This window comes from Mytilus trossulus, chromosome 1 (assembly GCF_036588685.1).
Source record: "Mytilus trossulus isolate FHL-02 chromosome 1, PNRI_Mtr1.1.1.hap1, whole genome shotgun sequence".
Classification (NCBI taxonomy): Eukaryota; Metazoa; Mollusca; class Bivalvia; order Mytilida; family Mytilidae; genus Mytilus; species Mytilus trossulus.
The window spans coordinates 113,057,283-113,072,027 of NC_086373.1; the positions used below are offsets into that span (position 1 = coordinate 113,057,283).

Consider the following 14,745-nt stretch of genomic DNA (forward strand, 5'->3'; position numbering starts at 1 on the left):
TCACAGTCTACAACACAATCAATGTTCTAAAAGAGAGGGGAGATAATAAGGAGACATTATAACCAATAAGTAGAAGAATAATTTAACTTTCAACATCATTTGTTTTATTAAAAATAGCATTTACAAAAAGTATGACATATGACTGTAATATATTCTAATTAAATTCCTACAATTTTTTTTTTATTATTTCTTAGAAATAGACTCATCATAAATACCAGGACTAAATTTTTTAGAAAATTCCTTTAGGTTGAATTAGCTTTTTGTATAAGACTCTATAAACAGATACATTTTAACCATCAACCTTGAGGAAGACTGTTATATATATACACTTCATTGTACAAAGGGAGATAATCAGTAGTATTAACATGGAGTGAGGACTCATTAGACATGCAAGTTTATCATGGTGATAGAAAATTTGTAATTGGCTAAACATTTAAAATGATTACCCCCTTAATCTGCAAATAGGTATCCAATGAATAAGGATGAATTCATGGTACTCTGATGTTACTTGGTATTGAAATTTAACACATTAACATGTGGGATTCCTGTTATCATAATATGTGTATTATATTTATAGGTTGGAATAACATTGTTTTCAGTATCATAATAATAATATGTGTATTATATTTATAGGTTTGAATAACATTGTTTACAGTATCATAATAATATGTGTATTATATTTATAGGTTGGAATAACATTGTTTTCAGTATCATAATAATAATATGTGTATTATATTTATAGGTTTGAATAACATTGTTTACAGTATCATAATAATATGTGTATTATATTTATAGGTTGGAATAACATTGTTTTCAGTATCATAATAATAATATGTGTATTATATTTATAGGTTTGAATAACATTGTTTACAGTATCATAATAATATGTGTATTATATTTATAGGTTGGAATAACATTGTTTTCAGTATCATAATAATAATATGTGTATTATATTTATAGGTTTGAATAACATTGTTTACAGTATCATAATAATATGTGTATTATATTTATAGGTTGGAATAACATTGTTTTCAGTATCATAATAATAATATGTGTATTATATTTATAGGTTTGAATAACATTGTTTACAGTATCATAATAATATGTGTATTATATTTATAGGTTTGAATAACATTGTTTACAGTATCATGATAATATGTGTATTATATTTATAGGTTGGAATAACATTGTTTTCAGTATCATAATAATATGTGTATTCTATTTATAGGTTGGAATAACATTGTTTACAGTATCACACAGAAAATCATTATGGAAACATCATGAGGTTTGTTTATTACTCTTTAACTGTGACATTGTTGATAATGGTTTTACTGTAACTATCACTTCTTAAATATTATTCTAATTCCTATTTAACCATGAACAATAACCCTAACTATTAAATACTTTATAGTGTTAAAGAATAATATGGGATGTAAAATCATTTAATAAAATGAACTAAAAGTTCTGCTCATCTTTGTGAGAGTTTGATAACTAGATTGATCATTGTGTAGGCAGTCCAAAAAGTAAATGGAAATTTTCATTGGATATTTGTGGTAGATTAAAAATGTTTGATATTTGTGACATCATGAAAAGACTGCTAATATGCACATTTTCAGCAAAAAGACATATTAGTTTTCTTGTCATTGATTTAACTATGATTCAATGTGATATTGGTCAATAAAATTAAATTTAAAAATTTCTTCATGAAGTTCAATACACATAAACTGGAATTCCTTTTAATTATATAGTGAACCTCATGTACAAATATTCAGTTTTCTGGATAAAAAAAAAGTGAAATCACAAAAATACCGAATACAGAATTAACCATTTGGTTTAATATTTGTAAGATTTCTGTGTCCTAATTGTTATTGTTTTTCTTCCATTTCAGTTTTACCTACAGATGGATGGTAGAGGAGCGTATGAGTTCAAACCAATTACATCTGATACCACAGAGTTTGGATCTTGATAAAGGCTTTAATGATAGGACTTTTAAAACTGAAAACATTTTATTTTATTAATATGTATATACAACAACTTGTACAAATTGTACTGCGATGTATATAATGTACACATTGTTCAATAACTTGTAAAACATTTGATGGGATGTATTTTGTATAGATCTTATTCAATGAACTGTTCAGATTGTTCAATTAACTTTAATGTGATGTATTTAGTATACACATTGTTCCATGAACTGTGCAAATTGTACAGTGATGTTTGTGTACACATTGGGGAGAAGGGGGTATCAACATACTAAGTTTGGTACAGAAGTTTGGCTCTATAGCTTATTCATATAATCATGTATGCACAGAACACAGTTTTTAAAGACAACTCAACAGAAGGTGAATAGGTATAACCCATCTCATTGATGAAATATTAACCCATTGAAATATATGTAAAAAAAATTAACTCTGTACCCCCTTTATATTGGGAGAGACTCTATGTGAGGGTACAAATTGTTCTATTACTCTGTATACAATGTTTCATTACTTGTACAAATAGTGATGTGATGTATATTCTGTATACAATGTTTCATTACTTGTACAAATAGTGATGTGATGTATATTCTGTATACAATGTTTCATTACTTGTACAAATAGTGATGTGATGTATATTCTGTATACAATGTTTCATTACTTGTACAAATCATGTATACAATGTTTCATTACTTGTACAAATAGTGATGTGATGTATATTCTGTATACAATGTTTCATTACTTGTACAAATAGTGATGTGATGTATATTCTGTATACAATGTTTCATTACTTGTACAAATAGTGATGTGATGTATATTCTGTATACAATGTTTCATTACTTGTACAAATAGTGATGTGATGTATATTCTGTATACAATGTTTCATTACTTGTACAAATAGTGATGTGATGTATATTCTGTATACAATGTTTCATTACTTGTACAAATAGTGATGTGATGTATATTCTGTATACAATGTTTCATTACTTGTACAAATAGTGATGTGATGTATATTCTGTATACAATGTTTCATTACTTGTACAAATAGTGATGTGATGTATATTCTGTATACAATGTTTCATTACTTGTACAAATCGTGATGTGATGTATATTCTGTATACAATGTTTCATTACTTGTACAAATCGTCATGTGATGTATATTATGTATACAAGGTTTCATTACTTGTACAATTAGTGATGTGATATTTAGTGTCATAATATAATTGTGTATACATTGTACAATAGCTTTTACAAGTTGTAATTTGTAGATAGTGTAAACATCCTTGCATTATTGTACAATGATAAGTTTTTATTTTATCAGGATGTACATATGATTAAAAAACAATTTGTAGATAATTATGATGACATAGAATAGATAATATAATTTATTTATAGATAAAACTTGTGATAATGATAATTTTTTTAATTTTTTTAATTTTGTATTTTTCTTACTGTTTCTGACGTTAGTTTAAAGTAAATTATAAGCCAAAATCTTATATAAAAGAAAATATAATTGGGAACACTTTTATTCATCTAAAATGGATTATACTCAACCATCAATTTAACAGTTTCATACTTTTGGGTAAGATTTTCATTTACAAATTAACTAATTACTTGGGAAGATCTTTATGTTTTTATTCACAATCTGCTCACCTTTTATATTTGTGAACTTCTCATATTTACAATCTGCCCACCAAAAATATGTGTAAGTTCTCATATTTTCATATTTGAGATGATTTTGTATCATAACATTTTATAATTGGACACATTGTTATATACAGAGATTGTTTATACAGAAGTAATTGTTGTAGATAATTGATGTAAAACAGAATTTCTGACTAGATTTTATATTTTAACAAATAGTAACAATCTTTTCAATTCTGTTTGTTTCTCATCTGATAATGATGTATCAAGTTGAATAAGCTTATGATTTTTAATAAAAATAGTTTTATATCCGTTTTAATACATCTTTTTACATAATGTAAAGGACAAGTGTAGCTTGTGGTCTTAATTGATTTACATTGGTCCTATCAACTATTCAAATAAAGAATCGTATAAAAACCTTGCAATTCACATTTTTATTATACTTCGAAGGGAAACTTTCAGAAAATGTAACTACTTAAGTGGCACTGATGACTCTGATATTATTTAAGTGATGTCAAAACAGGGATTATCCAGATGTTTAGCAAAAAAGGTCAATATTCAATATACCATACATTTTGTCATTACTGAATTAGGTGCATATAATATTGTTGTATCACTTGTAAAAAAGGTATACTTCAGATCAAAACAGTAATCTTTAATTAAAGTATACACACTCAAAATCTTCTAAAAAATTGAGAAATGTTGAAGAACAATTGATTTTATGACTAATTTGACCCTAATGTGTTATGAGTGAATAGTTTGATGAGAAACATTTATTATGTGAACTACTGAATTAGACTTTGTTATCACTTAAGCATCATGACAGGTGCCACAATTGGAGCAGGATCTGCTTACACTTCTGGAGCGCCTGAGATCACCCCTATTTTTTGGAGGGGTTCGTGTTGTTTGTTCTTTAGTTTTCTATGTTGTGTCATGTGTACTATTGTTGTTTGTTTGTCTTTTTCATTTTTAGCCATGGCGTTGTCAGTTTGTTTTAGTTTTATAAGTTTGACTGTCCCTGTGTCTTTCGTCCCTCTTTTATTAAGAATTGTGTACTGTGAAAACTGGGAAGCTTATTTGTGTCCTTTTTGGGGATTCTCCAGCATTTTGACCCATAAAGCAGTTTGGTGATCTTATTGATGTTAGACTTACAGATGTGAAGTAGCTTAACAACTACTGTTCTTGCCTTTTCTATCATGACTTGGATGTCAATGTCTACTTCTCCTTCAGATGTTCCTTCTCAGGTAAGTGAACCATCAAGAGATTTCCAGATTTGTTCCATCTAAATCTATACAAGGAGGCTCTGATGAGTAAAGATACATTACCTCTAATGACTTGATGCTGATGTCCAATCATACTTAAGTTCTCTTTTAATGTGGTGGTTCTAGCTTGCAAGTGAGTCTAGATGTAACAAGGCCAAACTCCACCTGTACAGATCATCTCTATAGGTCAAGAGAGTCTATTTGATGCCTGTGTTATTACTCGCCTGTACAGATCATCTCTATAGGGCAAGAGAGTCTATTTGATGCCTGTGTTATTACTCGCCTGTACAGATCATCTCTATAGGGCAAGAGAGTCTATTTGATGCCTGTGTTGTCATTCGCCTGTACAGATCATCTCTATAGGTCAAGAGAGTCTATTTGATGCCTGTGTTGTTACTCGCCTGTTCAGATCATCTCTATAGGGCAAGATATTCTATTTGATGCCTGTGTTGTTATTCGCCTGTACAGATCAGCTCTATAGGTCAAGAGAGTCTATTTGATGCCTGTGTTGTTACTCGCCTGTACAGATCAGCTCTATAGGTCAAGAGAGTCTATTTGATGCCTGTGTTGTTACTCGCCTGTACAGATCAGCTCTATAGGTCAAGATAGTCTATTTGATGCATGCCTGTGTTGTTACTCGCCTGTACAGATCATCTCTATAGGTCAAGATAGTCTATTTGATACCTGTGTTGTTACTCGCCTGTACAGATCATCTCTATAGGGCAAGATATTCTATTTGATGCCTGTGTTGTTACTGATTATGATTGATGGGTTTACTCACATTACACAACCTTGTCTAACGCTTGTGGTTTTACTGGTTTCTAGTGATGTTCCTACAGTACATCTGAAGTAGCATAAAAAAACAGTAGAACAAAAATACTGAAATCCGAGGAAAATTCAAAAAGAAAAGTCCCTTATCAAATGGCAAAATCTAAAGCTCAAACATATCAAACGAATGGACGACTGTCATATTCATGACTTAATACAGGTATTTTATTATGTAGAAAAAGGTGGGAAACCGTCATAATTCCATACTCTATACTTGACATGTATATTAACCAACACACAAGGGTGTAACATAATGTTTGTACAACTTCAAAGGTCAAAGTCTAATATAAGTTAACCAATTATCAGATGGTAAAGATGTGTCCTCCCTATATCTTGAAAATGTTTATACTTGGCATACTAGTATATAAAAAAGAAGTGGTATGATTGCCAATGAGACAACCATCCACAAGAGACCAAAATGACACAAACATTAACAACTATAGGTCACCGTACGGTCTTCAACAATTAGCAAAGCCCATACTGCATATATAGCTAAAAATGGCCCCGATAAGACAATGTAAAACAATTCAAACGAGAAAACTAACGACCTTATTAATGTAAGAAATAACGAAAAACAAATATCTAACACATAAACAAACGACAACCACTGAATTACAGGCTCCTGACTTGGGACAGGTACATACATAAATAATGTGGCGGGGTTAAAATTCAAAAAGGAAAGTCCCTTATCAAATGGGGGAAATTCAAAAAGGAAAGTCCCTTATCAAATGGGGGAAATTCAAAAAGGAAAGTCCCTTATCAAAGATAAGAGAAATGTGTACATACATTATGACACACACTCTGGTGTTGATTAATATACAGTACAATTTAAAAATCATAATGGTTCTCAATATATAGAAAGGATACAATTTGCTAGGGAAAGACGGATCGAAAGATAGAAGGACGGACATTTGACATAGGAAGTTGTACATACATTATTACACAACCTTTTGTATTGTTTAATATGCATGTCAAGCATAAACTTCAAAATCAACCGGTTCTCAAGATATAAAGCGGACATGATATGTTCCATAAGACATTCTGGACCATTTCTGGATCAATCAATTCTGGTTTCTCAACAGATGCTTGCACGATCACATTACAGTTTATGCTGATCTTCAGTTGTACACTGTTGTTTTAACTTTATTCCAATTTTTTCCTAAACAAATAATTTGCTATTTTGTGTTATATTTTCCTTATTTGAAGTAAAATCCACACACCCTTTTCAAAAACTCCTCTCAGCAAATTTTATTTTTGGTGGGTTAGATGATGTTCTTTTACTAAATAATTTAAAATTTGGTGACCATGTTAAACGCATGTATCTATCCCAATCAAACAAGAGATATATGATTCAAGAGATACATTTAGGTCTACCTATCTTTACTTACACCTTGAAACTGACAATGATGGTCGGTTTAATAAAAACAAAACTTTACGACAAAAAAATGATTTCAGCTTGCCAATTGTGGACTTTAAATTTCTATACAGCATTATTCCAGCAGCACCTGCATACGCAGTATATATCTCCCAAATGATACAACATTCTAAGGCTTGTTTATGTCGAGCCTGTCGCAGAAAGCTCAACACAGGGATAGTGATGCGGCGACGTTAGCTTACTTCTTAAAAGCTTCATATTTTTCGAAGTTTCTGTCAGTCACATAATCAATGTCCTTGACCTCATTTTCATAGTTCAGTGACTACTTGAAAAAAAAAGTTCAGATTTTTTGTAATGTTAAATTCTCTCTTATTATTAAGTAAAAGGATAACTATATTTAGTATGTGCGTACCTTGCAAAGCCCGCATGCACGTCAGACAGTTTTCACTTAACCTCGACCTCCTTTCATGGATCAGTGTACAAGGTGGTCAAGTCTATATCTGAGATACTTTACGCAATATTTCTAGTATATTCGGTCTGTTTTGCGTATAATGTATTCAATAGGTCTACTATATTTGATGTATGGAATGATTGTAATGTGCACATGTCTAGCTGGCAGTTGTAATCTGACCTTGACCTCATTTTCATGGTTCAGTGGTCAAAGTTGTTTTTGAAGTTGTTTTTGAGTCTTGGCCTTTTTTTCTTATAATATATGCAATAGGTTTATATATGGTGTATGGAACTATGTCATGATCTATATATCAGTCGTGCAGATTTTATTTGACCTTGACCTCATTTTCACGGTTCATTGCTCAGTGATAGACTTTGTGTTTTGGTCTTTTTCTCTTAAACTATAATCAATAGGTCAACTATATGTGTTGTATGGAAGAATTGTTAGCTGTACATGCCTGCCTGACATGGTTCATCTGACTTTGACCTCATTTTAATTGTTCAAAAGTTAATGTTTAGTTTTCTTGGTTTATGTTAAGTTTATGTGACAGTTGTAATAAAGCTTTATCTTTAGGACTATCAACATAACATCAATGATAATTTAAGAAGGCGAGACATTTCAATATGTGTTCTCTTGTTCCTTTTATGATTTTCTTGATACAGAGTTGCTGCTGACAAGGAAGCTATTAAACCAAAAGTTGAAATCATCTCTTCATAAAATTTACGGACGCCATCACGAGTTTGTGGAGCGTTATGAAATATCCGTGTCAGCGATGAAAGTGAATATGTTTCTTATGTCGTAACTAAAATCCTTTTTCCTTTTTTTTACGAATGTGTCCTATTGATTTAGACTTGTTACTGGGTTTGCACTTACACAAGCAACACGACGGATGCCACATTTGAAGCATGATCTGCTCACCCTTCCAGAGCACATTTTCAACAATCAATTATTTTTTGTCTAGATAAAGGCAACAGTAGTATACCGCTGTTCAAAACTCATAAATCCATGGACAAAAAACAAAATCGGGGTAACAAACTAAAACCGAGGGAAACTCCTTAAATATAAGAGGAGAACAACGACACAACACAGAAACGGACCAAGCAACAGACAAAACACCACGAGAATAACAAATATAACATCAAAACCAAATACATGAATTTGGGATAGACAAGTACCATGCCACGTCTTATCTCAATGTCTCAAAAAGAAGAGAAAACACAAACGACTCAACGTTAAAATGTAACACACACAGAAACAAGCAATATTATAACAATGGCCATCTTCCTGACTTGGTACAGGACACTTTTAAAGGAGAATAAAAGTGGTGGGTTGAACCTGGTTTTATGGCATGCCAAACCTCGCACTTTAATGGCAAAGTTAAATATAACATTGAAATGACAACATAATATTACAATACAAATAAATAGGAGAATTGACCTCGTTATAGTTATAGTTTCTATGAATACTTAGCAAGGTTCCAGTTCAGAGCATACATTTGTTTTACTGTTCATAGTCAGATCTGAAGTATTATCACTATTATGTTATCGAATATTTGGCCCGAGAACTCAATATTGTAACCAGTAAACTTAATCAGAGTAAGAGGAGCGAGAAGGACTACTTGAAAACTCCTAATCAGTAATGTAAAACTAATTGATCATTATGTACAATATTAAAAAATCATGGAAAACTTATACTGAGGATAAAATGAATATTACCAAGCATGTAAAATCATCGAAAACTTATACTGAAGATAAAATGAATTTTACCAAGCATGTGGCATTGATATTACAAATATAACCTAAATTCTCGTTCTTCTTAAAACAAATACACCAGGGACACTTTAGTTCATCCTCATCACTAATCAGTACTTTACTATTCTGTCCATCCTTTGATATTACTATTATTCTATCTGCTCTACCGTCTGTTACAATAATGTTACCATAAGTATCTGTACAAAGTCCTCTTGGTCCTGTTAAATCCTGTGCATATTGCCAGATCTGTTTACCTGACCCATCCACACAGTATACTGCTTTACCTACCTCGTCACAATAGACCAGCCTGTCATTACAGTATACAAGGTTAAACAGTCCGGATTTACTCTCAACTTGTATTGAATTCACTGTATTTCCTTCCAAGTCTATAATACGGATTTCATCAACACGCAAACCTACAGCCAGAGAATCATTGGAGAATGATAAACCATAACATGGTAGTTCTAATGAGATAACTTTGGTAACCGTTTCATTATCCAGTTTGAAGATCCGAATGTGTCCCGTCTTAGGATAAGTTATGGCTATAGTGTTCTGATTGACCTGTGTAATACAGTAGGCTCCATCTTCTATAGGTAATTGTTTCTGTAGTTCGCCATCAGAAGTAAGTAGGTTTACTTTTCCTGCCCATTCCACAACTATAACTCTGCCATCCACCAGACAAATCATGTCACTGCTGTACGCTTTTATGTTTATATCTATTTTGGTTTCAATATTCATTTCCATATTGTTTATGTTGGATTGAAGTCTTGACTGGACTTGTGCTTTCCTACTCACACTTGTTTCTCTATTCAAGGCTATTTCTGTTTTAACAACCATTACTTCTCCCAGGGATTCTGTTGATTCTACATCACTTAGTATCTTTTCTATCGCACCATTTTGCCTTATTCTGATGTCAATTTTGTTAGCTCTTTCGTCATTTTCCTGATCTTCGACAAACCTTTGAAATGTATGTACTTGTTGTTCTATCTGATGTACACCAATAAATGATTGGAGTTTGGAACTATGTGTTGTGAATACTGTCAAATTGTTATGAGCTTTTTTGAGCATTGTCTTTGTTTCTTTGATTTCAGTTATAAATCTGTTGCGTTTGACTTTTCCTGATTCCAGATGATGTCTTCTTCTTGGCATAACCTGTTCTGCAGGTGGTCTAAATGTTTATTTATTTTCTTCCTTATTTTAACAATTGACTCTTTTATACCTTCACATTGTTCTTCTCCAGTTTTGATGTTTGTTGATTTCTGATATACGATTTCATCTAGGATATGTAAGATGGAGTCGATATCTTTCTCTACATATTCTTTTGTTTCTTCAATTTTTGCTTTCTCCACAATACCAGCTAAAAATTGTATTCCCGTACACTTTAAATGGCTAGAAGGAATACATTCATCACAGCAAGGCATTAAATGATTGGGGCAATACAAGTTAAGCTGTTGACCATGTATGTCACATTCTGTTTTGATAGCTTCAATGGATGGTGTATAAATCTTGATATCAATAGTTTTATGATCGTGTGTTCCATTGGATCTTTTACTGTTACCAGAACATCTTGAACATAATTCTTCATCACAGTTGTAATTCCAGAACTCAGCTGTAGTCTTTACTTCTCCTTCTTCGCAAGGTCCACATAGTATAGGTTTACTGGATGCCATGACCTAAACATAAATAAGATATAAGTTATTTAGTCTTATGTGCAGGTTCACATGGTATATGTTTTTTTGGATGCAATGACCCTAAACATATATAAGATGTAAGCTATTTAGTCTTATGAATAGGTCCACATGGTATAGGTTTACTGGATGCTCTTACCCTAAACACATATAAGTTGTTTTGCCTAATAAACAGATCAATGTTTGGTTTGACTTGATCATATTTTCATAGTTGTCAAATGTAAGATTGGATTTGGAACGATCCAGGTTTAATTGTCACCTAGTCAAATTGTTACCCTTGTCTTGTCAATTATTCTGCAAAAGTATCATAAAGGTATTGGTGTTTGATTGCAAATGATTTGAAAAAACTCATTAAATAATCATAACGAACTATGGATGCTGCTTTTGCAATGTCACAATTTTACTTGTATTCGAAATTTTAGATTGGAAATTAGGAAAAAAGTCTCAATATCTGTGTTTCTATTAACAGTATAACATGTTTTTAGACACCTAGCGGACCAAAAAATGGAGTTTCATAAGACTTATGTTTTTTTTAAATACAAATTAATCTATTGGAAATGCACTACAGATGGCCCTCAGTGTAATTTTACATGTTATTTTTCTTCTGTTAGTTGTCAACTTAAAATCTTTCAGAATTTTTATTTGAAAAAATAGTTTCTTAGTAGAATAATCGCAGTATACTGTTAGCTAATTTAAATACATATACAAGATAAGATTGTTCCTGATTTGTCTAGAAAGTATTGTTTAATTCTATCTCAACTATTTTCTTGGCGCTTTTGCCAAAATCTTTTAAAACTGGATGATTTCATGTTTCTCAATTTGTTTATACTCCGAATTGAAATAAGGACATTTTAATTTTATAAAAAAAAGACTTTATTATCCTCATTTGAAATTGGAAATGGATTTGTAATTTCATGTGACATCCTGTATATGTCAATATAGTTAAAAGGGCAAGTGATATGATACAAATCTCTAAAGTAATTGTTTAGTATTAAGCCATGTATATTTGAAATATATAAACATAAGATTGCCATACCTGTCTTAAAAAAATCTGTTTTGTGTATTAAGTTATCTCATTTGAATATACCTTCCATTATGTATGAAGATTAAAATGTTTCACATAAAATATCAGCCGACCAGGAAATCATTTAGAACATGTTGGTAACCATCAAGGTAACCAGTAGATATTTAAATACCTGACCCAGTAAATATGACATAGATCAATAATCGTATTACCAGACATCTTATAATGCAGGCATTTAAAGGTTTTACTTTAGAAAAATCTATGTCAATTTTGTATATGATATTTCTTAAATATTAAATGTGGTACAATTGTCAACGTTGCATGTCTCCACTTCTATTATGGTTATATCATCAAGTTATTAGTAGGTTAATAATAGGTACTTCATATCATTGCTGCCTGTTGTTTTGTATACAGCATCGACTGCAGTCATTCATATAAACCATTAATTCAGAAATACAGCTAAGTAAAGTAGTTTCCGTTCATGTTATTCATCTTCATAGACTTATTTGCCTTCATTGTGTGTGGGTGCAATCCCTGCCTACGTCAATATTAAAAAGAAAGTTGGTAATACCACTTCTACAATAGGCAGAGGTGACATGTAGAAGAAAGACCAAAGACTCGCGATTCAGCTTAATACAAATAATCATCAATAGATATAGGAAGATGTGGTGTGAGTGCCAATGAGACAACTCTACATCCAAATAAAAATTAAAAAAAAGTAAACCATTATAGGTCAATGTACGGCCTTCAACACGGAGCCTTGGCTCACACCGAACAACAAGCTATCAAGGGCCCAACAATTACTAGTGTAAAACCATTAAAACGGGAAAACCAACGGTCTAATCTATATAAAAAAACGAAAAACGAGAAACACGTATATAATAAAAAAAAAAACGAGAACTACTGTACATCAGATTCCTGGCTTAGGACAGGTGCAAACATTTGCAGCGGGATTAAACGTTTTAAAAGATTCAAACCTTCTCCCTTTTTCTGAAACAATAGCATAACATCACAACATAGAAAAGATCGTGAAAGGGAATACTTTAAGTTATTGCTGTGACGCCTTCCAACAACATCACAGCATGAAATCGAAAAACCTGTCATAATTATTTGAACTCGGAACAGTTCAGAGGCAGAACAAAACATCCATTCAAATTTGCAAGTAAAAGACATTAAAAGATTTTTCTGAGGCAGTCATTGTGAGAAATGGAAAGCTTTTGATGTCCTTTTCAGCTTTTCTCTAGCAATCTGACCCGTATAGCAGCACTGCAAAAAAAAAACCAGCTATTATAATAAGCTTAGTGTTTTTACTTTTGTTCTAAGACTACAAGATTTGATGTAGCTTTACACATATAATTCTTGCTAATCTGACTTGGCTGTAGCTTTAGACATATATTTCATGTTATTCTGACTTATATTGTCTTTGTCTACTCCTCCTTCAGATGTAACTGCAAAGGTTAGTTAACGATGAGGTGATTTTCAGATTTTTCCCATTTAAATATATACCAGGAGGATCTAAGATATTAGGAGACATAACCTCTGTTTTCTCGATGCTGATTTTAAGTCCAATAATACTTGTGTTTCTCATTACTTGGTTTTGGTCGGGTCACGCCACACATTTTTTAAACTAGATACTAGATACCCAAATGATGATTGTGGCCAAGTTTGGATTAATTTGGCACAGTTGTTTCAGAGGAGAAGATTTTTGTAAAAGATTACTAAGATTTACAAAAAATGGTTAAAAAATGACTGTAAAGGTCACTATCTCCTAAAGGGGTCAACTGACCATTTTTGTCATGTTGACTTATTTCTAAATCTTACTTTGCTGAATATTATTGCTGTTTACAGTTTATATCTATCTATAATAATTTTCAAGATAATAACCAAAAACAGCAAAAATTTCCCTAAAATTGCCGATTTGTATTGTACATATCATCTTTATATGCCAAGAGAGTACATCTAATAATTACTGATTATAATTGGTTGCATTACTCCATCTACACCTAATATTAAAAGATAAAACACAAACTTGTCAAACTCTTGATATTACTAGAAAACTGATGTCTAGTGATGTCACTGCAGCACATAAGTTAGTAGATGTATTTGGCACAACTTTTTTGGATTTTTGGATTCTCAATGCTCTTCAACTTTGTACTTGTTTGGCTTTATAAATATTTTGATATAAGCGTCACTGATGAGTCATATGTAGACGAAACGCGTTTCTGGCGTACTAAATTATAATTCTGGTACCTTTGATAACTATTAGAATAAAATATGATTTGAGTGGGAAAAAGTTAAAATATTTCAAAACCTTATACAGCCATCTATGTCTTAATGTAGTAAAAGAACAAGGAGAAAGGTATCATAGAAAGCTAGCAGCTGTTTTTGTTATGAAAATCATGCAATGTATATGTATTATTGTGTTATTTTTTTTCTTGAAAAATGTAAGAATCATTTATAATGTTAAGGAGGATAGTATAATATAATCAGAATTCTTGAAGCCATTTGTTGTAAAACTCTTATATGTATGGTCATCAAAGATATCTGCATAATGATATATGTGATTTGGAATAGAAACTAGATGTTCATCTTAGTTCACTTTCAATATCACTGGTAACATGGAAGAGGGACGAAAGATACCAAAGGGACAGTCAAACTCATAAATCTAAAACAAATAGAAAATATTTATTATTTGATTTCAGTAGTATTTGCATAATAATAATAATAATAATAATATATTCTACGA

The 14,745-nt window shown here is 31.4% G+C and overlaps 2 protein-coding genes across 2 annotated transcripts in view; one reads left to right on the top strand and one right to left on the bottom strand.

Moving 5' to 3' along the window:
* Positions 1–2,638, top strand: part of LOC134698356 (ATP-binding cassette sub-family D member 3-like) — a 49,736-nt gene extending 47,098 nt beyond the window's left edge. The window contains exons 26-27 of the mRNA XM_063560486.1: positions 1,229–1,285; positions 1,889–2,638. Coding sequence (XP_063416556.1) covers positions 1,229–1,285; positions 1,889–1,966 — 135 coding nt within the window. The 3' untranslated portion in view covers positions 1,967–2,638. The remainder of the gene's footprint in view (positions 1–1,228; positions 1,286–1,888) is intronic.
* Positions 2,639–9,275: 6,637 nt separating this feature from the next.
* On the bottom strand, positions 9,276–10,355 carry LOC134706101 (uncharacterized). Its single transcript, XM_063564813.1, has one exon. It carries the CDS (start codon positions 10,353–10,355, stop codon positions 9,276–9,278), a length of 1,080 nt encoding a protein of 359 aa, XP_063420883.1.
* Between the last annotated feature and the right edge of the window lie 4,390 nt (positions 10,356–14,745).